General features: G+C 38.6%; 1 protein-coding gene and 1 long non-coding RNA gene across 2 annotated transcripts in view; both read left to right on the top strand.

Annotated features, from left to right (window-relative positions):
* The first annotated feature begins 7669 nt into the window (after positions 1 to 7669).
* FNIP1 (folliculin interacting protein 1) overlaps positions 7670 to 27730 on the top strand; it is a 133308-nt gene continuing 113247 nt past the window's right edge. Inside the window, exon 1 of the mRNA XM_063087302.1 lies at positions 7670 to 7836. Coding sequence (XP_062943372.1) covers positions 7745 to 7836 — 92 coding nt within the window. The 5' untranslated portion in view covers positions 7670 to 7744. The remainder of the gene's footprint in view (positions 7837 to 27730) is intronic.
* Positions 8431 to 27103, top strand: LOC134370243 (uncharacterized). The gene is made up of 3 exons (XR_010022655.1): positions 8431 to 8450; positions 12285 to 12358; positions 26957 to 27103. It is a non-coding gene; the product is annotated as an uncharacterized LOC134370243 (long non-coding RNA).

Here is a 27730-nt window from a genome sequence, read left to right as displayed (position 1 = left end):
TCAAAGTCTCCATGTGGATATCTAATAGGAAATTCAAACTTAATATATCCAAACTTAATATGGTTGATTTTCCTCTTCACACTAGGGTTGTTTTAGTCCGTTTTGTGTGGCTATAACAGAAATACCTGAGACTGGGTAATTTATAAAAGAAAGTTTTATTTGGCTTACAATTCGGAGGCAGCTGCATCTGGCACGGGCCTCAGGCTGCTTCTACTTATGGCAGAAAAGCGGCAGGCAGCTGGTGGGTACAAGCAGATCACATGGCGAGAGGAAGCAAGAGAGAGAGAAAGAGAGAGGAGGTGCCAGGGTCCTATAAACAATCAGCTCTCATGGGAACTAACAGAGCGAGAACTCACTCATTACTCCCCCCTCCCCCAGAGAAAGCATTAATCCATTCATGAGGGATCCGCCCCCATGACTCAATCAGTTTCCAGCACTGCCACATTGGAGATCAAATTTCCACATGAGTTTTGGAGGGGACAACACATCCAAACTCCATCAAGGGCTTTCCCTGTTTTTTTCATTAGGAAATGACTTCCACTTAGATCTCATGGCAAAAACCTGAGTCATCCTTGATTTTTCTTTCCTTCACTCTTATTAGAAATTCTGTCAGTTATATCTACAAAATAACTCCAGTTAGCCAGCATCAGCTCTCCCCTGAAATACAGGTAACTACCTATTTGGTTTCTCTGCTACATTCTTATTCTTCTATAATCCCTTCTCTGCAGAACAGCCAGAGTAAAATCATAACTTGGATCATGTCCTTCTCCTGTTCTAAAGTCCTCAAGTAGGTCCCATCACACTTAATATAGCCTCCTTCCCATTATTTATGAAGTCTTACGTAATTTGACCCCTTGTATCTTTCCAATCACATCTCAAACCACATCTCCCTCCCAGAGTATATACTCCAGTTCCTCTGGCCTCCGTTCTCTTTTCTTCTTCAGACAGGCCAAACCCATTGCTGCCTCAGAGCCTTTGTACTTTTTCTTCTCTCTACCAGAAACAGAATGTTCTTCATCAGCTTCTTCCCATGGCTGGTTCCTTTTCATTCTTTAGGCCTCTGCTAAAATCCCACATCTTTGGAGAGGCCTTCCCTGACCACCCTATATAAATTTGGCCTCCTTCAATTGCTTGCTCTCAACTCTTTCCTAGGTCCTACTACAATTTGAAAACATTGTTTATTTTGTCTCTTACTACTAAGAACTAAGTTGCCAAGAATAAGGACTCTCTTGTTCAACACTGTATCTCCAGTGCCTAGAATAGAGTCTAAGACCTTAGAGGGACTCAAGAAATATTTGTTGGATAAATCAATGTTTATGTTTTCTGGTGCTTCAAACTATTGCTATTTCCTTATTATGCTATATAGTCAGTTGGCTTAAGAGTTTTAAAAACTGAGGTATCCTGAATCCACCTAAATATTATTCAGGCAGTTTTACTGATAATCTTTATTTTGAATGTCTTGTTCTGATATGATATCAATGAATTTTTAGTTTGTCAGGATAATTCAGCACAATGTAAGCCATACTTATTATCATGGTGGTCAAGGGAGCAAGATTCCAATTTTATTGCCACCTTTTCCTATATCTAGTAACCAGCAAATAGTGGAGTGTCCCTGTCTTTTATGTTATCAAGAGTATAATCTTGGGAGCAAGGAGACAGACATCCATAGGCTGTTGAGGTTTGGGGGAGACTGAATATTCTACTTCTGAGCTAGAGTGTAGGCCTTATGTCTAATCTTTCTAATCCCTAGTTCCACATTCATATAACATAGCATTAATGAATACATAAAAATTGTGTTTTTTTCTCACATGTCCTCCTTGCTGACTCCCTAAAGTTAATGAAGCTACTTGAAAGACACCTCAGCTTCTTTGTGAGAAGAGGAAGTACTAAGTAAAAGGAATAAAAGAGATAATGTACACTGATACTGAACTTGAAAATATTTAAAAATTAACCTGCATAATTAAGTATAGTTATTGTAGTAGATTGAATTATGTCTCCCAAAACTCCCTGAAGCTTGAATTGTGTCCCCCAAAGTTTCTATATTAGAAACTTAGCACCCAGGGCCAGCCTGTGGCTCACTTGGGAGAGTGTAGTGTTGATAACACCAAGGCCACGGGTACAGATCCCTAGATAGGGATGGCTGGTTAGCTCACTTGGGAGAGCATGGTGCTGACAACACCATGTCAAGGGTTAAGATCCCCTTACCAGTCATCTTTAAAAAAAAAGAAAGAAACTTAGCCACCACTGTGACTGTTAAGAGGGTGGGAAATCCTATTATGGTAATTGAAAGGTGAAGCCTTAAAGAGATTGGATTGTAGGACCATGCAGTAGTGATTAAAAATGATGGTCAAAGGCGTGGTTCTGAGGGCTTTTGAAAAAAGAGGAGAGTCTGTCTTTCTCTGGCTCTGCTCTCTCTGCTTCCACCGCCGTGCAATGTGAGACCCCTGGGTCACTGTTGCCACCACTAGGTGGACTTTGGACTTCCCAGCCTCAGAAACTGTAAGCAATAAATTTCATTTTTCTTTATTAATCACCCAGTTCCATGTATTTTGTTGTAGCAACACAAAATGGACTAATATAGAAAATTGGTACCAGAGAAGTGGGGTGTTGCTTATAACAAATACTTGAAAATGTGGAAGTGGCTTTGGAACTGGGTGTTAGGCAAAGGTTGGAGGAGTTTGGAGGATTCAGAAGAAGACAAAAAGATGAGGGAAAGTTTGGAATGTCTTAGAGACTGGTTAAGTGGTGGCGAGTGTAAGAAAATAAATGATTCATTTTCAGAAATGACTTATCTGAGTATGTTTTAACTGATTCAGGCCGAGCCCAAAAGTTGTCTGACTGGTCTAGCCCATTCGCAGAGGGTCTCTGGACAGATAGAGCTCTCCTTGAGATGGTAATTAGTTACTAGCCGCTATTGTTTTCTTCATTTCCTGGTGTTTCTCCCTTCACAGGGCTTAAGTGGGCATTTTTCAAGGTCTTGTCCTGAGACCTCAAAGGAATTCCTTAGAAGGAGGTAATAAATTTTAGTTGTCATTTGGGAAGATTGTGCACTCCGTAGTACTCAGCCAATGAGGAAGTGGGGGGAAGGACTTGTGTACTAGGGAATAAATTGCTTTCTACAGCCCTTTTCCATGTGCCTGGCCCATTCACAAACACCCAGACTTGCAAGGAAGGCCATTGTTAAAGTCTCGCTTCACCATACCTCGTGTCTCCATGTCCATCCTTTGGTATTGGATGGGTCAGGGCATTTCTCCCAGTAAGCAGAATGCTGATAGAAATATGGACTGTAAAGACCATTCTACAGAGGTCTCAGATAGAAATCAGAAGGAGTTTATTGGAAACTGGGACAAAGATCACCCTTGCTGTGAACAGGCAAGGAACTTGACTGTATTGTGTCCATGCCCTAGGACTTTGTGGAAGTTGGAACTTAGGAGTTGTGAACAAGAGCATTTGGTTAAAGAAATTTCCAAGCAGCAAAGCACTAAGCACTAAGCAACAAAGCACTAAGGAAGCATGGCTACTTGTGACAGCCTACTCTGAGTCATGGTGGCAAAGGCATGACATAAAACCAGAATTTAAAAGGGAAGCAGAGTATAAAAATTGAGAGAATTTGCAGCTTGGGCACATGGTAGAGCCATGCAGTGGTGCAGCCCAGCTGCCATTAGCTAAGAAGATTAGTACAAAGAAAAGGGATTATCAAGAGAAGGGGAAAAGGACCCTGAAGGCATTGCAGAAGTCTCTCTGGGGCCAATCGTTCCATTTCAGGCCCAAAGACCTAGAGAGACAAAATGGTCTTGGGGAACAGGCCTGAGGCACCCTCCACTAGCTTACTGCTCAGGACCACCTTGGGAAGCTGCTTCCAGCACCCCAGCTGCTTTAGCTGCTCCAGCCGTGGCTAAATTGGCCCCAGGTATGGCTGGATCCACAGCTTTGGAAGATACAAGCTGGAAGGGAAGCCTTGACAGTGTCCACGTGGTGTTAAGTCTTTAGGCTCACAGCATGCCAGAGCTATGGAGGCTTGGGAGCCTCCACCCCGATTTCAAAGGATGTATGGAAAAGTCTGGGGGCCCAGGAAGAGATATGTCACAGTGGCAGAGTCACCGCAGACAGCTTTCACTAGAGCAATGCCAAGCAGAAATGTGGGATCAGAGTTGCAGCAGAGAAACTCCAACAGCGCCAGGCCTAATGGAGCCGTGAGAGTGGGACCACCATGGAGACCCCAGACCCGTGGAGCTACCAGAGTGGAACACCAGCCTGGGAGAAGTGAAGTGTGGCCTGAGACCAGGAAAGCCATAGGAGCAGAGCTGCCCAAGGACTTGGGGACCCAACCCCCACACCAGCATGCAGAGGAGGTGGAACATGGAGTCAAGGTACATGATTCGCCAGCTTTGAGATTTAATATCGCTCTGCTGGGTTTCGGCCTTGTTTGGGACCTGTTACCTCTTTCTTTTGGCCTATTTCTCCCTTTTGGAATGGGAACATGTACCCTACGTTTGTCCCACCATTGTGTCTTGGAAGTAGATAACTTGTATTGATTTCACAGATGAGACTTTGAACTTTGGACTTGAGTTGAAACAAGTTAAGACTTCGGGGATGAAATGAATGGATTTGCATGTGAAAAGGACATGAGTCTTGGGGAGTCAGGGGTGGCATGTAGTGGATTGAATTTTGTCCCCCCCAGCACTCCCTGAAGCTTGAATTGTGTCCCCCAAGTTTTTTAGAAAGCCCCCACTATGACTGTTAAGAGGGTGGGAAATTCTATTATGGTAATTGAAAGGTGGAGCCTTAAAGAGATTGGACTGTAGAACCATGCAGTATGAATGGATTAAAACTGGTTATCAAGGGCATGGTTCTGAGGGCTTTAAAAAGAAGTGTCTGTTTTTCTCTTGCTCTGCTCTCTCTGCTTCCACCATTTTGTAATGTGAGACCCCTGGGTCACTGTCACCACCACCAGATGGACTTTGGACTTCCCAGCCTCAGAAACTGTAAGCAATAAATTTCTTTTTCTTATAAATCACCCAGTTCCATGTATTGGGTTATAGCAACACAAAAAGGACTAATACAGTTGTGTTCTCTTTTATTACAAATTTGTATCATTTCAGTGCTCTCTGATTCTGTGATTTTAGTATTAAACTGCAACATAAGGGCAATGCGATGAGTGATAGCAAGTAAACTTAATTTTCCCTGTACCTTTCAAGTGTAAGACTAAACAAGACTACAGAAATGAAGGTGTGACATGATTAGAGAATACTAAAATAAAGCATCTCTTATGCAAGCAGTAATGTTCTTTCCATTACTATTAATATCTATAATTAGTCATGAAGTAATTTTTTCCCAAGATGAAAGTACACAAGATTATTGTGTTTGGAAGCTTCCTTCTGAGGGGACCTGGAACTACTTTTCTCTGTGCCAGCCATGGACAGCCATTAGTCCTTAGTGTCTTTGGTCCTATATTGACAGACTTCAGCCTGTTTCCACTTGCACTCATTTATTGTAACTGACTAGTGTAAAAACAAAACTTCCCCAAATGATTGGCTCGTTAATTGACTGATGGGATGTACATTTTTCACTTTTTAAAAATTGCATTGACTTCATTTTTTGTTTATAAAAATTTCACTTTACATTTTATAAGAAAAATGTACATAACCCATTTTACCCTATTAGAAATCGTTCAACGTTTGGCATGGGAGTCCAGAGGATTATCTGAAATGAGTAAGTGATGTAGTCCTGCTATTTTGTGACTGTATTGCCCAGTAACTTCTGGAGCTTCGGTAATGTACAGAGGAACTTTGAATTTTAACCTAAGCACCTCAAATGTTACCTCCTCAGGGCCGACCCCTCAGTGGCTCACTCGGGAGAGTGCTGCGCTGGGAGTGCAGCAGCGCTCCGGCCGCGGGTTCGGATCCTATATAGGGATGGCCGGTGCGCTCACTGGCTGAGCGCAGTGCGGACGACCCCGAGCCAAGGGTTGAGATCCCCTTACCGGTCACAAAAAAAAAAAAGAAAGAAAAGAAAAAATGTTATCTCCTCAGAAAGATCTTCCCCACACCCTCATTTTATTACCTATGTCTGGTTCACAACATCACTCACTATCAGATGTTACCTTATTTACTTTAGTCTCCTCCCCTAGAAAGTTTTCTTTTTTTTGTTTACTTGGATCCGTACTGCCTAGAATTTAAACGTTTTTGGAATGAAAAAAACTAATTTCTTCTATAAATAGAGCTTTAAAAAAATCTTGTAACATTGGAACTCAACATGTTGGCCATTGACACATTGTCAGAGATATAAATTCTGCCTATTACTTTTTCATTTTTCTATATGTTAGGACCACTTATTTACAGCTTGAACTCTAGCTGCAAATCAGTGGGAGTTCGTAGCCACTTGAATAAAAGAAAATTTAATTTGTATGCCGTTAAATGAAATTCTCAAAAAATCATTTTTATCTAGCCTTCCAACCATATATGTCATTTCCTGACATCCACATTTCTCAGAGAATTGTATCTCATTGTACGAAATTCCTCATCCTGGAGGAGTGGGTGAGTGGATGGGGATGCTGAAAATTTGTAGAATTAGTTTGATCCAAACCCTGATATGCTTTGGCTCAACGGGTTTAATAAGACTGTAGAGTCATTTATAAACAATGTTTTTCTTTTTTTTTTTGGAAAGCGTTTTCCCCGTCATTTGTTACAGTTTCACAGTTCTTCCGTTCTCCATACCTAGATATTAAGATAGACTGTTTATTAAAATTCTAAACTAAATAATCAGAATAAAGGGTTAGATATTTGTACATATATGCCCTCTCTAGTCTTCTTAAGTTTCACTTCTGATTTTGTTGGTTACCAAGGAAACAGCCTAACTCCTGAGCCCCCAATCTCTAGCTTTTTCAAGAGACTAATTCCGGGTGTCAGGGTTTGAGGCACTAGTGGAAACTCTGAGGGCGGTTGCCCACAGCCTCTGGCCAAGGTGGTCTTTGCTGGGAGTCACGGCTGTGGCGGGGTCCTGGCAGATTCCTTAGCCCCATGAGCCAGCCTCCGCGCTCTCCAGCTTTGAATCCACACTTCTCTCGGTCTGGCACGGACGAATACTGGCGGGTCTGGAGCCCCGGGCTCAAAGTCCAGCCCTTGCCGTAGCCCCCCCCCCTCCCCACGGGCACACTCGCGCACCTTCTCTTCTCCAAGTGTCGCCAACTAGGCCGAGCGCCAGATGGAGGTGCGAAGCCGCAGAAGCGGGGGGGAGGGGAAAGGTCGGCGGCGGGGGAGAGTCGGTTGCCCGTCGTACCTAAGCACCTCTCTCTGTCGTGAGTGCAGCTGCATCCCAAAGTCCCTGGCGTCCTCCCCGCGCCACCCTGCCGTAGCCTCAGATGGTCGGTGACAGCCTAACGGACACGGACTTGGACCCGACTGTGTTGTTTCCACTCTCCCCTAGCCACCTTCTCGTCTTCTGCCCTCCGCGCACGCCCCGCCCCGTGAGCTCCCACGTGACGGGATCTCTTAGCTAGACTATGAGAGCCAGCTCCGCCCCACGCGCCCGCCTTGACCCTGCTCTGCGCGCCGCCACGTGATGCGGATCACCGCCAGCCAATGAACGCCGGCCTTGCCTTGCGCCCCGCCCCGCGCGCCGTGGCCGTTTGAAGTGACTAATTTCTGTCATATGACTGAGGCGCCCATGGGGGTGGCGGGGCGGCTCTAGGAGCGGGGGCCTACCAAGCGCCCAGCGGAGCGACCCCGGCCTGGCCGTGGCCAGCATGGCCCCGACGCTGTTCCAGAAGCTCTTCAGCAAGAGGAGCGGACTGGGCGCCCCCGGCCGAGACGCCCGGGATCCGGATTGCGCGTTCAGGTAGGACGCTGCGGGACGGGGGGCACAGGACTGATGGCCTTGTGGGCACCGGGCTCTAGAGGTGTTGGGGCCTTCGGTATTCAGATCCGCGCTGCAGCGTTGCGCCAGGACCCAGAACCTGGTCCGCGGTGGGGTGGAGCGGGCTCCGGACTTGTGCTGGAGGGTTGGAGCCAGGTCCTGTCTTCCCATCCCATCCCCCGCTGTTGCCCCTTCCCCTTCCTTGGGTTGGTTTGTTTATACGTCCTGGCCGCAGCCACGCGCGGCTTTGCTCCTCCGAACCTAGCACCGCGGTCTGAGGCGTTGAGTCCACACGCCTTTCTGGCAGCGAGTAGAGTTGGGCGCGGGCTGGATTGGATCTCAGCCGCCGTTCTCTGGGCCGACAAGTTCTCCCCTCCTCCGCGTGACCAGTCGCCCTCTGGACGCTCCATTCCAGCTCGGTTGGCGTTGTGGGGAGAGCAGCGCGTTTGGCTAACCTTCTGAGTGTAGGGAATGCTGGAGGAGCGAGTAGGCAAGGTGCCGTTCTTTCAGGTTTCTTGGAAACTAAAATTGGAGGTGTATAGTTACCGGACCGAGCGACCTTAATGTTATCGAAGGAGAAATGTGAAACCTAAGAGGTGAGGTTTACTACTGACCAGTCTGAAGCAGGACCGAGTCAAATGAAGGCTGGCGTTAGAATTGGCCGTAGAATCTCCCCACTTAGAACAGTTACTGAAAAATTGAAAACTGTAGCAGAATGTTTTGTGATATTACAAGGCTCTGTTACTTTTCGGTTGCAGTACCTGTTGCTGGTAGAATAACTTTTTAGAATATAAACTTTTTTTGATGTAAACCTGGATTCAAGGTAAAATTTAGTCGTGAAACTGCATTTGAAGAAAAGATTGTGTCTTTCAGACAGCCTTCATACTTATTGCAATGTGGAAACTTGTAAATAAAAGTAGGCTAAACGTCAAATATCATTTAAACTTGTGAGAGCCCAGCTGTACAATAGTAGGAACAAAAATGAGAATCTGTCAAATTTTGCAATAGGCAAAAGTGTGAAATGATTGTGTCACACTGGTTTTTTGTTAGTCTTAAAATTATTCACTCTCTCTCGCTCATGCAGGTCACATTAGGAAACATTCAGTAAATATGAGAGCACTTCAAAAAATTCGTGGAAAAATAGAATTAAAAGTTTTATGAATCCACGAACTTTTTGAAGTAGCTTGTACTTGTGGAATTGAAGTATTTAAATAGAAAGAAATTTAACTGACTTTTAGAGGAAGAAAATCTCAGTTGTGAATATCTTGGAAAAGTATTTAGTAAAATACAGTTTTGTAGATATTGTGTTTTTCCTAGGAAATGTCTTGACATGTTTATCTGACTTTCTTTAAAGATTTCTTTAGCATTTTTCCTTTGAAAAAAATGAACGTGCGATCTAGATAACACTACATTGAGCCATCCAGTAACCCAAGGGACAATAAGAAGCAAGTTATGGAGGGATATATAAAAGGTGACATTTGAATAGCCAACTGCTTTCTATTTCTGAGCAGAGATTGACTTTGGGTACCCAGGTTTTCAAGGGTCTCAAGTTACTCGTGAAAAAACATTTTCATGTCTACTGTATAGTTGTGTAATACTACTTTACAGTTGCCAAAGAACTTTCTCATCAGTTAACTCATTTGATGTTTCACAACAACCCTGTGAGATAGAGCAAGTGGCAGTATAGATAACTATATTACCTTTTTCCAGTGTAAGAATATGTGTAAGCCTAATAACTGCAGTACATTATAGAAGCAGTTGCTTTAAAAATAAAATGTGTACAAATGTACATGTGAGAAAATGAAAACCCTGGTTAAGGAGTGACACACAGCTAGTAACTTGCAGATCTAATCAACCCACTTCTTTTTTTTTCCAACAACTTCATTGAGCTTTAATTTATATGAGTATAATAAAATATAAATACATTTTAAGTGTACAGTTCTATGAATTTTATTATATGTATACAGTTGTGTACCCACGACCTGAATGAAGTTTTAGAACACTTCTGTCACCCATAAATTTCATTAATGCTCTTTTGTGGTTAGTCCCTAACCTCTCCTCACCCAGAGTAATTACTGATAGGCTTTCTGTCATTAAAAGTTTTGACTTTTTTAGAATTTCTTATAAATGTAATCATACTGTATAAAGTCTGGTGTCTGGTTTATTTTCACTCAGAATGATGGTTTTGAAATTTATCCATGTTGCATTTATAGTAGTTCCTTTCATTTTATTGCTGAATAGTATTCCGTTGTATGAATATACCACAATTTGTTTATCCATTCACCAGTTTGAGGATGTTGTGAGTTGTTTACAGATTTGGGCCTTTATGAACAATGCTTCTGTGTATATTTGTGTACAAGACTTTAGGTGGGGCCGGCCTGTGGCTCACTTGGGAGAGTGTGGTGCTGGTAACACCAAGGCGGTGGGTTCAGATCCCTACATAGGGATGGCTGGTTAGCTCACTTGGGAGAGCATGGTGCTGACAACACCAAGTCACCAAGTCATGGGTTAAGATCCCCTTACTGGTCATCTTTAAAAAAAAAAAAAAAACAACAAAAACCCCCAGACTTTATGCAGACATATATTTTCATTTCTCTTGGGTGGATACCTAGGAGTGGAATTGCTGGGTCATATGCTAAGTATCATGTTTAACTTTTAAAAAAATTGCCTGACTTTTCCAAAATTGTTGAACCATTTTGTATTCCCAGTAGCAATGTATGAAGGTGACAGATGCTTCACAATCCCTCCAATACTTGATACTTTTAGTCTTTTTTTATTAAAAGGTTTTTATTGTGGTAAAAAATACATAAAGTTATCTTAATTCGCATTTCTGTAAGATAATGTTCAGCATCTTTTTTTTTTTTTTTTTTAAAGATGACCGGTAAGAGGATCTTACCCCTTGACTTGGTGTTGTCAGCAGCACGCTCAGCCAGTGAGCAAACCGGCCATCCCTATATGGGATCCGAACCCAGGGCCTTGGTGTTATCAGCACCGCACTCTCCCAAGTGAGCCACGGGCCGGCCCTGTTCAGCATCTTTTTATGTAACCCAAGTAGTTTTTTTTTTTTTTTTTTTTTCAATTTTATCTATATTTATTTTGGTGAGGTACATTGTGTTGTTTCAGTGCATGCATATACTGCACAATTATTCACCTAGGTAACCCAAGTTTTTGAGTAGACTAAAATTTAGTTTTCATGCTTTTCTTTCTAGAATCCTTTTTTTAAATTTTGGTTTGTTATAGTTAGCTTAAGCGGTTAAATGAGGCTTGGGCACAGTTCGCCATTTACAACTAACTGTAGCTCAGTCTCTAAGAGGCTGTTCCTAGAGTAACCAATATATAAGACTCAATGGTGATAAGCCACATTAGGACTATGGAATAGGAGAGTCTTTTGATAAAGAAGCATGGGAGCTTTCCAGTATTGTCTTTCACGGTTTTCCCATTGGAAAGGAGACAACCTCCTTCTCTTCAGTTTTCACTCTTAGAACTCTTACTGTCCTTACTGGATAGATTTCTGTGTGCTTTTCTTTTCTAAGCTTCTTGAGCCAAAGATGAGCTTGAAAGATATCATGGGGATGGTATTTTTTTCAGTCATTTATAGAATTGAAACTGTAATTTAATTTTTCTCATTTAAAGAATGTGGGAAAAAAGGTGCTTTCTAGAAGATACTGTGTTGTTTTCTCCATCAGACTGCTTTCCAGTGGAAGTAAAAATTAAGTGTAAGCCTAGTGACCATAGTACATATAAAAATGATTGCTTAAAGCAATAAAATTCTTGAAAAAAATCTAATTTGGTGAAGAAGTTTGTTTTAAAGTGAAATGTCTGTAGGATATAATTCAAGTTTTGTTGAAAAAATAATTGCTATATTTTTGTTATATTCCTAATGTATGAACATTCGCTCATATTGTCTGTAGCAGGGATTCTTAACCTGTTTAAAAAACCTTTTGATTGGTCTTTTTGCCAGCACTCTTGCCTTTCTCCAAACTACTTTCAACACTTCATATTTTAGAAAAATGCAAATTCTGATTATGGTCAGCAGACAAAATGGTACAGAATTTAATAATCTTCATAATGGTTATTTTAAGGATTGAGAGATAAGTCATGTAAAGTACTTAACGTGGTGTTTAGCACATGGCTTTCAGGAACCAGAAGTTGTTGTTACTATGATGGTGTCACTCCATTGGGTAAAACTATTCAGTATGGGGCCAGACTCCTTAAAGACGGGCTTTAGCCATTCTGTGTGGTGTGGTTGTTGCTAGTTCTCTAGCCTTGACTTTTTTTTCCCCCAATAAGGTAATTTTTTAAAAAACATAGCCACTATATTATTATTATACTTAACAGAATTAACAGTAATTCCTTAATATAAGCTATTCTTAGTCCACATTCTAATTTTCTCAGTTGTTTCAGAATGTCTTTTTTTTTTTTTTTTAAAGATGACCGGTGAGGGGATCTTAACCCTTGACTTTGACTTTGGTGACTTGGTGTTGTAAGCACCACACTCTCCCAGGTGAGCTAACTGGCCATCCCTATATAGGGATCCGAACCCATGGCCTTGGTGTTACCAGCACCTCAAGTGAGCCACGGGCCAGCTCTCAGAGTGTCTTTTTACCATAGTGTTTGCAGTTGTGTAGCTTAAGTAATTTTTATTCCATAACAGCCCCCATACCCCTTTTTTAAATGTGAAATTTACCATATTTTCTATTTGGCTGTTCGCTGCCTTATGGTTTCCTTTTATTCACTGGTTCCCAGCAATCTGCGTTTTAACAAGCTCCCTCCAGGTGATTCTGATGCTCAAATTTGAGAACTACTGCTATAACTTATTTCTCTATTTTCTGAAAACTGACAGATTTAGATACTTTATTAGTTTTTTTTTTTTTTTTTAAATAAAAATACTCCATAGATGATGATGTGTACTTCCTATCCATCAGAGTTGCATATTGTCTGGTTGTCCTACTTCATGATTTCAGGTGGTATCAGCCTTACTCTTCCATTATAAAATTCCCCTTTGACTAGTAGTTTTAGCATCCTTTGTTGATCATTGCCTGAATGCATTATTTTGTTAGGATTTGCAAAATGGTGATATCTTGATTCTCTCATTCTGCATTTATTTGCTGCAACAACTTTGCCTTATCAACTCTTTGGGTTACTCTTTGTTGCTACAGGGAAGGCCGCATAAAAGGTCATTTCCCTTTATCATTTTTCAGAGTAATTGATAATGAGTTGTTCAGTGGAAGTTTTTTGTTTTATTTTATTTTATTTTTTAATTTTTTTTTTTAAAAAGATGACCGGTAAGGGGATCTCAACCCTTGGCTTGGTGTTGTCAGCACCACGCTCAGCCAGTGAGCAAACTGGCCATCCCTATATACGATCCGAACCCGTGGCCTTGGTGTTATCAGCACCGCACTCTACCGAGTGAGCCACGGGCCGGCCCCGGAAGTTTTTTGTTTTAGTTATCATCTTTTAGGATCATCATGAGCTTTTGATTTTAATGTGTTTTAATCTATTACAGTCAAATTATCCCATTTTTGGCCAGTGGAAGAGTCTTTTCGAGTTCTGTTCCCGTTTGATGTGATCTCATTAGTCTTGCTTTCTTCTGGCCATGTCTTAATCTACTCTCCCCCTTCTAAGATTTTTGTCACCTTGGACTTATTTTAGGTTCTGAGATATGTCATGCTGTGCTTCTTCCTGTTCTTGGCAAAGTCTTCTATACCTTTTTGTTTATCTTGCAGTGATCATTTGGGTTTATTCTAATTTTATCCCTTCCTCCAGGATTTCTCTTAGACTGGGTTAGGTTCGACTGTAACTTTCTTCCATAGCTTACTGCTTTTCCTTCTGTGACATCTGTCACAGTTGTCATTACTTGTCCATATCTCTCTTCTTCACTTGCCTGAGAGCTCTTTTCAGTGTCAAGGTTTATTTTGGAGCTAGAACCCTGTAGATTCACCTGACAGGTTGTTCGTGGGGTAGGGATACCTGGGTTTTTGGCTGGAACAGCTAGGTAAATGCCATTTTCTGAGGGAGATAATATTGTGGAGGCCTATCTTGAACACCCTACCAAAAGTAGCTTTCTCCCCGTCCTCTATCAGATTGCTCTCTTTATATCCTTCATAGCTCTTTTTACAACTTATCTATCTCCCCCAAGTTCACTTTGTGCCAGTGAACAACAGCACAGTGCCTGAGCATATGCTGAGTAAATATTTTTAGGATGAATAAATGAAATAATTTTAAGGGCAAATGGAGAGATTCAAAAGTTGTTTTGGATATTTGGTCAAGTTTTAATTGCCAATGAGATGTCCAGTTGATAGTTTAATAAAATAAATCTGGGGTTCATGGTAGAGATTGTGATTGGAGACATGAACTTGGGTGTATGGTCAGTATTAAAACTATGGAATGAATGAGATAATCTAGGAAAAGGGTGTAGTTAGAGAAGTGGAAAAGACCCAAGACCTTGGCCTCAGGAAATCTAAAATGCACATTGGCTTAAACTTAGCTTCCCATCAATAATCAGTGTTATTATATAATATATGCATGTATTGAAACAACACACTGTACCTCACAAGTATGTACAATTAAATTTTTAAATAAAAAAAAATTTAAGCTAAATAAATACATACATACATACATACATACAATGCACTGGTCCAAGAGAGGAAAGTCTACAAAGAAAGAATGGTCAGAGAGATGGGGGGAAGCAAGGGGTGTGTGGTGTTAGAGAAGGTAAGAAAGGGAAGTGTTTGAAAAATAATAGCATGATTAACTATTTTGTACGCTGGTTACTGACAGGTCTTGTGAGATGAGAAACAGAAAACTATCCATTATAATTTGTCAAATTGCATATAATTGGGACCTTGATGTTCCTTTTGGGGGGCTTTTTTGGTGGAGAAAGTGAGGTAGATGTGGAGTAAATGAAAGGTGAGGAAATGGCTTCATTGCTAAAGCTTTCTATTTATTACATATTTCTGTAGGGGAAACAATCTGTAGAGCCGAGTTATTTTTTCACTTTCAGTATTCAAATTGTATGTCACATTTTGAGCTTCTGACATTCTTAAAAGCTAGCTTTTTAATATTGTCAATAGTTTTAAGAACCATGTTTCAGAAGTTTTGTTTTTAAAATGTGATTTTTAAAAATCACATTTAAAAATCTTTAAAGATTTGCTGTATTCACAAGGATTTTTATTGTTTTTAAAGTACCATCCCTTCATAAATTACACCTTTTTTTTTTTTTTAAAGATGACCGGTAAGGGGATCTCAACCATTGGCTTGGTGTTGTCAGCACCACGCTCAGCCAGTGAGCCAGCGAGCCATCCCTATATAGGATCTGAACCCGTGGACTTGGTCTTATCAGCACCGAACTCTCCCTAGTGAGCCATGGGCCGGCCCCATAAATTGCACCTTTTAATACTATTTTAGAAGTAGTAGAAAGTTATAAAATTCTTTATAGAGAATGCTGTGGGATCATATCTTTCCTATTAAGATAGGAAGCTGACAGTTTTAAGTGATTACTTGTAATGCGCTATGGTATCAGTATTTGGTTCTTAGAGTCTAATTTTGCAGTAAGAAATGCAAATATGATTTTCATTGTTAATTTGATTTACTTTTCATTCCTAAGTAGTGGAACTATATTTGTTTTATAGAACTGTGTTATTGAAAGAAAATAGATTAGTGAAAAAATAAAGCTTCAAAATTCTGTTTATGAAATTTGGGCCTGATTTTCTACTAATGTAATAATTATTGCCTTAAATCCTGCTAAGTTTAAATATCGTTTAAGAAATAACTGTTTAAAATAGCTTCCCATGTAAAACATAACAGAATCTCTTTTATTTAAAGGAATTCTAAGCCATCCTCTCTCGATCTTATTTTTGTTCCTGACACCATTCTCTTAGTCTACCAAGTTGAAAATGAGAGACTCATCATTTATTCCTCCTCTCTGATGGCCACATTTGGTCATTTGTTAATTCCCATTGATTCAAATTGTGCAATATATCAGTTCTTTTCCATTTCCATTGACATTATCTTATTCAGACCCTTAATGCCTTTCTTAAAAATTTGCTATTACTTTCCCACTTTTTGTGTTTTCCCCTCCACACCATTCTTTTAAAATTGATTTTTCTAGACCACACTTCTGATCAAATCACCCTGAAACCTTAATAGGGGATTGCTCTGTGCCATGCAGTGTTTTAAGTGCTTTACACATATTAACTCATTTAATTCTCACAATAGCTTTATTTTTTATTTTTTTATTTTTTAAATTTTATTTTATTTTGTTAATATACAATGTGGTTGATTATTGTGGCCCCACAATAGCTTTATAAAGAAGGTCTTATTATCCCTATTTCATAGATGGGGGAACAGAGGCACAGAGAAGTTACGTATCTTGCCTTAGGGCACACAGCTAGTAAGTGATGAAATTAAGATTTGAACTCAGACATTTGAGTTCCAGAGCCTTTGTTCACAAAGAGCCAAAGTCCACAGTCTTCAACTTGACATGTCAGTCTTTTATAGAGTTACAGCTGGTGTAATGGACCTCAAATCCGATCCCTGCCCCAATAATATCTGTATATATAACCTTGGGAAGCATTAATCATGTATGGTAAAGATGGGGTATCTCTGTGTGTATCTGTGTCTCTTCGTTCTGAAATCAGACTGCTTGGTTTTCAAACCTGAGTTCTGTCCCTTAATTGCTGTGTCATCAGGCTTCGTTCTCTTTCATCATCATGAAATACTAGAAGCAGTGCTTCTAGGTCTCCTATCTCATACCACTCCATCTAGAAGACAGATTCTGTACTCTGGGATTCCAGCAAAAGTCCTAAACTCTGATGTTTTTATCACCACTGAAGTTATTCATGGTCATCCATGCCCTGATTGGCTTAGGCCTAGGCTGCCTTCTTCATTTACAGTAGCAAGGGGGATGGAGTTGCTCTGAATGTAGTAGTATATTTGGAGCTAATAGTAAGGTCTGTCTCACCCAAAGTGCTGGTTGGAGTGGGAGAATAGATGCTGGAGAGAGAATTCCAGTGTCCATTGTGCCCACTTGTTTTGAGGATTAAATGGCATGGTAGGCACTCAAATGTTAGAATTCCTTCAAAACCCAAGTGTTAGAGTGCTGTGGATTGACTGTCCCCCTAAACTCATAGAAACTTCATCCCCACTGACAGTGTTAAGAGGGTGGGAAATCCTATTATGTTAATTGGAAGGTGGGGCCTTTAAGAAGTGATTAGATTGTGAGGATCATGCCCTAGTGAATGGATTAATCCATTGAGAATTTCATGGTGGTTATGGGCATGGTTATGATGGCTTTATAAAGAGAGGGAGTGAGAAGGTTAGTCTCTCTTGGTCAGCCATTTGCTGTGTGATACCTGCATCACTGTGTAGAGTCACCACCAACAAGGTCCTCACCATATGTGTTCCCTGGGCTTTGGACTTCCCAGCCTTTGAAACTGTAAGGGAATACATTTTATTTCTTCACAAATTACCCAGTTTTAGATATTTTGTTTGTAAGCAACATAAACAGACTAATAGACATACCTTCTCATCCATCTCCCTTCCAGTCCTCTTTCCAGTTTTTCCTCTGAATGTGAACTTTGATTTGGACTACTTGATGTTTCCTGAGAATCTGGTTCATGTGTTTGCATGCTATTGGAGTACCATAGATACAATACGTCTTTCTCTAATGTGCCAGTAGAAAGCACATTTCCCCTGTATTTCCCCACTGTGGCAGTTATTTACTTATGTTCTAATTGTATTTTTATGTTTCTATATTACTTTTCACTAGATTATAAACTCCTTCAGGGCATAGCCTCTGTCAAACTTCTTATGCCCTGCTCAAAGAAGGCAAACATTAATAAATGTTTGATGAATGAACAAAAATAGTCACTGAACTAAAAATTCTAATGCATTTAACAAAGGTGTTCCTGTTTTGGTTTATTTGCCTAAAGTTATTTATTCAGTGAATAGTTTAGGCAGGGTTTTCTTTGACATCATTATTTACCAATTTAAAGGAAAATTCCATTGTTACTTAGGTTTTTTTTAAGATTGTAAGGATGGCCTGATTTTCCAGAATAGTTTATACTTTCCATTTATATCCCTTATAATGCTAAGTACAATTTGTGTGTGTGTGTGTGTGTGTGTGTGTGTGCGCGCGCGCGCGCGCGCGCGCGCGCAGATGTCTTCCCTGCCATATTCAGTATTTGCTAAATAGATAAAAGAATGAATAAATGAACTAATGGACTCTTTTTTGGTAGTGGGAGTTTATTTCAAGAGGTTATGAGGTACTGTGGGTTTCCTTTTCCATTTGAGCATCCTGGGTTCTTAGATCTTCTAAGATTGTTAAGCAGACCTTGTGGGGAACTGGAGCAGCAACTTAACCTATCTCTTCAGGGACCCAGACAGAACTCTGGGGGATCTGCTTCCTTTTACTCACACTGCCCAATGTAGAGTATCCCTTGACACAACAGCATTTTATCCCATGTCACCCCAAAGGTGGTTGGCCACCCTCATACACTTTCAGTTCTCCCTAGTGTAATCCTAGTATTTAGAATGGTAGAGTTGGTTTTAATAATATGTGAGATGATGAGCCAACTCAGTTTATACAGTTATGATCCTATTTGGAGGATGCAGCTGGCAGGCTCTTTGTGGCTTTTTGGCCTTCTTTCCCACTCTATTGTGATCTGTTATATAATTTTTAAAGATTTCCATTTGTATTAAGAAACTACAGATTGTGAAGTTATTGAGAAGGTGAATAAAATGGAGCCTGTTGATATGACTCCCAGAAATATAGGTTTTATATTAATTTTTGTATTAATTTTGATTAATTCCTAGTTACTTTAGAATAGAAAAAATATAAACCACCCATTTATGAGGAAATATAATAGAAATTAGTTTTGAATAATTTAACCATTATAAATTTTTATCAAAGAAATACCTGACCATAGTTTAAAATTAGGCGGTTAAACCCCATATTAATGCAACAGCTGTGACATGATTGGTTCCAGTTATGGAACTCCTGACTGACTATTTGGGCAAGCTCATTACTTGTCATAATCTGACACCAAATTTTACCTGTTGGATTTTTTACCACCTCCCCCAAGCACCATTATGGCAGAAATTTACTTATAGTATTTTAATAGTAGTTTCCCGTCCCACCCTGCCTCAAATCCATTCCTGATCCTAGAGGCAACTGCTTTTTCAATTATTTTACTATTTCTCTGGGTATTTATTTTTATATTTCTAAACAATATGCATGTACTTTTTTTTCTTGATTTATTTGTCTTAGACATTACTAATTTCCTGTATTGGTAAAGATTTAGGTCTTAAACACACAGATATACACATATGCACATCCTATTCCCCTTCACTCAATATTAACATTTTTGGTTAAATGATCAAGTTTAACTATATTATTATATTATAATTGTTTGTTCACTCCTGAGCTCACTATATTTTCTGTTTTCTGTTTTCTTTTTTTTCTTGAAGGTATTGATTTTTTTGGTTTGCTTTGTTTTCTTTAAAATCTTTAGCTAAGTATTTCTACCTCCTTTAACAGTACCATAAGACACATCTCAAAACAACTTACCTCTTCGTTAAACCTGTCAGGTAATTGGTCAGTTCATATTTTTTCTCATGGATATGTCCTTTTTAGAACCTTCCATCCTTCTGCTGCTGCAGTCTGGACTGCTTGCCGTGTAGGTCTGCTCCATAGCTTTGACTTGAGGCTTTCTTTGTCTTCCTACTGGAAATTCCTTTGACTTTTGTGGGGGAGAATTCCCTATTGAGTGGCTTTCATGGCTTCTTCCCCTTTGGATTATTGCAGTATTTTGGTGGAGCATATTTATCCAGGAACTTTCTGAGAATGAATGCATGGAAGATAAATTTTTGAGACTTAGCAAGTCTGAAAATGCCCTTATTCTATTTTTTGCTTGGATGGCAATCTGGTAGTTATAGGATTTTAGGTCGAGAATCATTTTAACTCAGAAATTTGAAGACATTGCTCCACTGATTTCTTGCATCCAGTAACGCAACTGAGAAGTCCAAAGCCATCACTCTAACAGCCAGGAAGGTTTTGGGATTTTCTGTTTTCTCTTTATCTTCATTCTGACGTTTCACAGTGATGTACCTTTTTTTTTTTTTCTTTCTTTTTTAAAAATTTTCTTCTGATACTTGGTGGGCCTTTCAATCTGGAGACATTTTAGTTCTGGGGATTTTTTTTTTTTTTTTTTGCATGATTTTGTCTTATTTCATCATTTCTTTCTGGAACTTTTATTAGTAAGATTCTCCAGGGGTAGGTCTCATATATCGATACTTTAGTTTCTTGGTTTTTTTCTCTCCCAATTTCTGTCTTCTTAGCTTTCTATTCTGCTTTTGGGAGATTTCACCAACATTATTTTTGGGTGAATTTTTTGTGTGTGTTTTTATTTCAGCTATAATATTTTTAATTTCTGAGAGCTTGTACTTATTCTTTTTCATAATCCCGTTTTCCGATCTGTGTTTCAACCTCTTTCTCTGAAGTCCCTAATAATCTTGAGTCTGGTGTTTCTTTGACAGTTTCTGAAGAGAATATATATCTGTTCTGTGTAGGGGGTGGGACTAAGATGATGGGAAAAGCAATCTTCACAGTATTTAGATTTTGTTCCTGTGCCTGCCCTCCACCTTCCAAAGCACCTTTTGCTTCCAGAGCCTTTGCTACTCACGGACTCTGAGGAGATGAATCCTTGTTGCTCATTGACATCCCCATATATTGACATTTAGGCTGTAGCTACTTCTGTTTTTGTAAAGGTCAGTTCAAATATTTATTGAAGTCTCTACCCTTAATTTTCTTTTCATTGTCTCTTTGTCTTAAAGATATGTACATATATTTCATTAACTGTCATTTTAATGGGGTTTGAATGTATCAGTGTACCTTTCTTTTTTTTTTTTTTTTTTGTTTTTTTTAGATGACCGGTAAGGGGATCTTAACCCTTGACTTGTTGTTGTCAGCATCACACTCACTCAGTTAGCTAACCAGCCATCCCTATATGGGATCCGAACCCATGGCCTTGGTGTTATCAGCACCGCACTCTCTCAAGTGAGCCATGGGCCAGCCCCAGTGTACCTTTCTTAACCTGGATTTCCTGAAAAATTTTAAAGCTTTTTATTATGAAAAATTTTAAACAAAAAGGAAAGAGAATACTGTAACCTTTACCATTACCCAGATTTCATAATTATCAATATTTGGGGGGGGGTTGTTTGTTTCTTTCCCCCATCTTATTTTAAGTATTAATACAATTGCTGTTTTTTTGTTAAAGTACTATAAAGCAATGTCTAGACATACTATTATTTCACTTTTAAGTACTTGCTTATGAATCACTAAAAGATTACTGTTATATGTGAAAATGAACAATAACTCTTTAATACTCAGTCCATGTTGAATTTTTCCTGATTGCCTCAGGAATGCCTTTTTAGAGTTAGATGTTTGAAATAGGATCCTAATAAAGTTTACATATTCACTGTCTGTAGAATGTTCCATATTTTGGGTTTGGTTCTGATTTCTTCCTTAGTGTTCTTTACCTTGTTTCTTTCTCCACCTTATTTTCTTTAAATTGGCAATTAGATCTAGAGGCTTGCTTGGATTTAGATCCAGGTTTTTTTGTTGTTGTTTCCCAAGACTGTTTCATAGGTGGTGCTATATAGTTATTGCATTTCACCAAGAAGCACATAACCTGTGATTGTTCCACTTTTAGTGGTGCTAAGATTGATCAGTAGGTTCAGGAGGTGTCAACTTGATCCCTCCGTTATAGGGTTGCCCATCAGCCTTTTGACTAATGGTTTTAACATCCATTGATGATTACTAGATTAATTATTTCAGTGATGCTCAAACTTTAGCATGCATCAGAATCACCTGGGGGCGAGTAAAAAAGAACGTTGGGCCCCACGACCAAGAATCTGTATTTCTAAGAAGTTTCTAGTTAGTGCTAATGTTGCTGGTGGAGAACACACTTTGAGAACCACTGTACTATTTCAGTAGGGATTGCAAAATGGTCATTTACTAATTATCATTTTTTCTGGTTAGTTTGTATGAGAAAGGCAGTATAAATGTTTTATTTACCAATTTTCAAAACAATGATTTGGTGTTCTAACAACCTTCAAAGGCAACCAGTGAGGTTTTGTTGATTGCAATGCACTAAATCAAATATGGAGAAAACAGTCATATTTTTTGATGAACCATCTTTGGCCAGAGCAAACCCTTTTAGATCGGCTCCTGTGTCCATTTGACATGACCTTAGCCTTTCAGGCACCACAGTGTGCTGTTCCAGGTATATTTCTGCGCCGGGGCCATTTTTTCTAAGGATCCCAGTGCCTTTTGGTAGAAATGGTATTTAGTGACCACTCTGTATTCCAGAGGTCATCACTGCCACTGATAGTCATTATTTCTAGGTCTTATCAAAGGAAAAAACTAAGAGATAACATTTTTCTTGTTCTAAAAAATACTTAATACTGATATTTCTAATTCAAATTAAATTTTTATAATATTTTAACTTCTTAAATTTTATTTTTCCTCTCATGCTGAGAATCTTGTTTCCTAACAATATTACTGTAATTACTTAATTGGTTTATTTTACATCATATATAATAGTTTCAAAAAACACTACCAGTATTATTACTAGCTATAAGACTGTTGAATCTAGTTTAAAGTTTCTTTGAGGAGCTTTTTGTTTTGGGGTTGTATCCTGTGTTCTAAAGTCTCTTGAAGTAGTTTTTCCCTATGTGGTTATGCCAGCAACTGGATGTATAATAGGTTTAATTTCTTTCTTTTTTTAAGATCTATGATGGAATTTTTTGTTTTAATTTTTGAAATACTCTGTAAAACATATATGATTCCAAAGATAAAACTATAAAATAGTGTAATCCACACAATCTAGCCTTCATTCCTTTTTCCTCTCTTCTGCTTTCTTCCTCCCCACAGTAACCATTTTTGCTTAGTTTCTATCTTTCCCTTGTTACTTTCTGAAAATTTTAGCAAATGTACGCACACACACACAACTCTCTTCCCATTCTTATGAAAAAGGTATTGTCCTATTACACATTAGTTTTGCACTTTCCTTTCTTCATTTAGTACATCATGGAGCTCACTCTATATCACTGTACAGAGATCTTCATTCTTACAGCTGCAGAGTAGTCTGTTGAATGGGATGTAACAAGTTTATTTAACCAGTCGTCTATTGATGGATTTTTGGTTGTTTCCTGTCCTGAGCTGTTAAAGATAATACTGCAATGAATGTCCATTTGCATATGTCTTTTCCTCCTGAATAACTCCCCCCACATTATACATATAATTTAATGGTACTTTTCAGTAACAGAGTATACTCTTTAATAATTAAGAGAATTGTACTTGGTTCTCTATTCTACACTTACTTTATGAAACTTCAGCTAACAATGTAATCTGTCCAACCTCATGAAAAGTGAATATTGCAGAGATGAATTCTTTGATTTGCAGGTGTAGGGTCTGTCAGGCTTAGAAAGAATTCAGAGGGGAATATGACTAGGAGTTTCACCTGAGAATTGTAAGAAAAACAGCAGGAAACTCCAAATACTTCATGACGGTTGAATTTTTATTTAATTTATACCATTGCTCTGTCATTCCATTCCTCCAGTCTTTAAAGTACAGTTTATTGAAGTATAACATGTATTCAGAAAAATGTACAGATCATAAACATACAGCTCAGTACATTTTCTCAAAGTGAACATGCTTATGTAATCAGCACCCAGATTCAGAAACAGAATGTTACCAGTATCCTAGAAGTCTACTTCATTCTCCTTTCTCAACACCCCATCCCCAACTTCTGCCCATGGTAACCACTGTCCTGACTTCTAACTCTGTAGATTACTTTTGCCTGTTTAGCTCTATGTATATGGAACCATGTTGTAATTGCATATTCGTGTGTGGCTTGTTCTGTTCAACATATTTCAGATTTACAAGTTGAGTACCCCTTTTCTGAAATGCTTTGACCAGAAGCGTTTTGGCTTTTTGGCTTTTTTCAGATTTTGGAATATTTGCATATACATAATGAGAAATCTTGGGGGTGGGACCCATCACCCGCTCTTTATGGCTAAATTTTCAAGTCTAAACATGAAATTTATTTATGTTTCATATATACCTTGTACACATAGCCTGAAGATAATTTATACAGTATTTTAAGTAATTTTGTACATGACACAAAGTTTGTATACATTGAATCATCAGAAAGCAAAGATGTCACTGTCTCAACCACCCATGTGGAAAACCTGTGGTTGTTTGGCATCACCATCATTCCTGACATTGAATTTGTATGCTACCGATAAGCAATCATTTTTTTTATACTTATTCACATATAAGTACTTAACAGTAAAAAAAAATATGACATATCATTATTATAGTGAAAAAAATAATGTGTTCAGGGTAACTAGCAGCACAGTAACATCACCAGGATACCTGTATCAGCTATTAAACAGCAGCAACAACAAATAATGGCAGGCTTTCAGTCTCCATGTATGATGGTATGATGCTGTGTTTTGATTAAGAGGTTACTGTACACTTTTTTATTTTTTTAGGTGAAAAGAAACATTAGAAGCAGTTGAAAGACCAGAGAAGTGTCCTCTAGGGATGAGGAGACTTTCTGCTGGATGGCTTTTTAAAATGTTTCCTCCAGAGTCAGCTGCCTTATTAACAACAGTTTTGTCTTAAACATCTCTTTCATTTTATAAACTGACATGACTTCTTATGTTATGAATGCACACTGCTCTACTCCTTCAGTAAACACATCACGTGCATCTTGACTGTGATCTGTGTGACGTGGAATTTTCTACTTGTGACGTCATGTTGGTGCTTAAGAAGTTATGGATTTTGGAGCATTTCAGATTTTGAATTTTCAAGTTAGGGATGCTGGAACTGTATTTATCCATGTTGTCGCATGTAATGGTAATTGTTGCTGTATAATATTTTGTTGTGTGAATATACAACAATTTATTTAGCCATTGTATTATTGATGGAGAATTGTTTCCAATCAGAGTGTTGTTTTTATTAAGAATAGTGCTGCTATGAGTATACATATATGACAGTTACCAAGTTACACAGATTGAATTCCTGAATATGTTATGTAATATAAATTGCACACGTCAGAATTACATATTTAACCCTAACATGATTATGCAGTATATTTATTCTCTACTATGTAGAGGATATAGATAAAACCATACCTTTCTGTGTAAAATATGCAAAAGCACACCAGTGATATCAATTTTGCTGTGATTGCAGTAAGCACTACAGTTCTACAAATTTACCATTTTGAAAGTGTTATGTCATTCTGGATACAAAGATGAGTAGGATAGTTGCCAAGGAACTCACAGTCTAATAGATGAGGTAAGATGTGAACATAACATAACTTATTTTGAATTGTGCTGAAGTCATTTAAATGCCAGAAAGAATGTGTGAAGTGCTAAGCAGAAGCAGGATTGATATTCTTTAGCTAGAGGAAGGATTGTTAGGATTTAGACAGATACAGATATGGTAGGGATTCTAGGTAGTGGGAACAACATGAGCAGTGTCACAAATGTGGAAGATCACAGACAAATTCAGGAAACTTCGAGAGAGACAGGTTTGCTTGAACATAGGGTTTGTGAAAGGTAAATTAGGTTCAGATAGCAGAGAATGTAATACCAAGAAATTTTCATAGAACAGTTGTGGAAACAATGTATGAGTCAAAGGAGAAGAAATCCTAAATGGAAACATTTAGAACCAAATTATAATAAATACCATAATACAGGATTTAGGATGTAGCTAAAATCTTACTGACAGTGAACTTTGTATTGTTTATTATATAAGAGAAAAGGAAAGGTTCAAAGTTTAATGAGTTGAGTGTAATACTTAAGGAGTTAGAAAAGGGAAAGTAATAAATCCAAAGGAAGTAGAAAGAAATAATAAAGCTCTAAGAGCTAAAATTAATGAAATAGAAAACAAATGTACAGTAGAGAGAATAAAAAAACTAAAGCAGGTTCTTTGAAATAGGCAAACCTGGAAAAAATAATAAAAAGAAATGAGGCTTAGATAAGTAATAGTAAAAATAGTAAAATGGATCATATCTACAGATAAGGAGATATGAAAAAGATAAGAAAATGTTGTAATTATTAACTTTTATAGCAAAATATTTTACTGCTTATGTGGCAGGCAGAATTTTACAGACTTTAGATATACTAATACATTTAATCATGCAAGGTAGGTAACATTATCCCTATTTTATAGATGGGGAAACTGAAGCACAGAGAGATTATATAATTTTCAAAAAGCCTAACAGGTAGCAGGAGATAGAGCATAAGAACCTAGATCCTACAACTTGATTGGTATTGTATAACTTGATTGGTTTTGAATGCCAGCTTTGTTGTTTATTGGTGGGACCTGGGGCAAATAATTAAATCTCTGTCCTTGGTTTCCTTATCTGTTAGGTATAAATAATACTTTACCAGTTTGTTAGAAAGATTAAGTGAGTCAGTATATATACAGCACTTTCAATAATGTCTGGTATATAACTTTTTGGAAAGATTGTATTGGCTTTTAATTCTATTTTTTTCATGAACTTTTTGAAGTACCTTCATATAAGTGTTATTGTTTTTATTATTTATTAGGGGAGAAAGATAAGATGATTGGTTAATTGTTGCAGATTTATTTGGTAAAGTTCAGCTTCTGTTTATGACGAGCTCTTGGCAAATTTAGAAGGAAATTTCCTTAATCTGGTTAATGTTTGGTTGATGAGGGGTATCCCCCAGTACCACACCCAACATATTTGGGGAAAGAGCAGTGCAAACAGATTGATATTAGTTTGGCAAAGGTTGAAAAGTTGGACAGTACCAAATATTAACAAGAATATCGAGCAGTGAGAACCTTTGGATAGTCCTTGTGGGAGTATAAATTGGTACCACTTTGGAAAGCAGTCTGGCAAAAATGCCCATATTGTATGGATCAGCAGTTCTACTCTATGACAGTTATTTACTTCTCACAGAATTTTCATCTACCTTTCCATATTTTCCAGCTCTTGTAGTCAGGGCCATGTGCTGTTGTGGCCAGTTGGCTCTAAATGACATTTGCTTGTGTTGTTTCTAGGCTGAAGCTTGAGCTTTTCATGCTGTCATCTCCTGCTACGGAAACAGCTCATAACCCTAACTCACCTTTTGGAAGGAAGCTGCCCTAGAGAGCAACTGGGCTTACAATGGACTTTAAGCCAGAAATAAACTTTTATGTATTAAACTACTGTTTGGATCCTTTCTTTGCTTTTCTTTCTTTCCCTCTCTCTCTCTCTCCCCCCCTCCCCTTCTTACCTCCCTTTCTTTCTTTCTCATAATATCCCTAGCCTATCCTGACTAATACACACTCCCTTATATGTATTCTAATAGAGAAATTCATGTGTGACCATGAGATACATATGAGTGTGTCAACAGGAATTGGTATGATTGTGTACTGGGCTGTAATGTGAAGGCTCCAGAGTAGGAGGGAGAGTTATTGTCTCTAGAGTTATAGAAATGAGTCCAGTGGCTGTAATAATGATTCAGGAACATGAGTAATTTCTTCTTTTCAAATTAATTGGTTCTGATCACTTATGCTTTGAATTAACACTTTTCTATTTCTTTCTTTCTTTTTTTTTTTTTTTTCCAAAAGATGACAGCAAGGAGATCTTAACCCTTGACTTGGTGTTGTCAGCACCACATTCTCCCAAGTGAGCTAACCTGCCATCCCTATATAGGGATCCGAACCCGTGGTCCTGGTGTTATCAGCACCACACTCTCCCAAGTGAGCCATGGGCCGGCCCTTATATTTTTCTATTTCTGTAAGAAGTAGAAATTTGGTTTTTTATTTTATGTCCTTTTGTTTTTGTTTTAC

This window comes from Cynocephalus volans, chromosome 2, assembly GCF_027409185.1.
Source record: "Cynocephalus volans isolate mCynVol1 chromosome 2, mCynVol1.pri, whole genome shotgun sequence".
NCBI lineage: Eukaryota > Metazoa > Chordata > Mammalia > Dermoptera > Cynocephalidae > Cynocephalus > Cynocephalus volans.
Note: the sequence above shows the minus strand (reverse complement) of the source record. Positions and strands in the feature narration are given on the sequence as shown.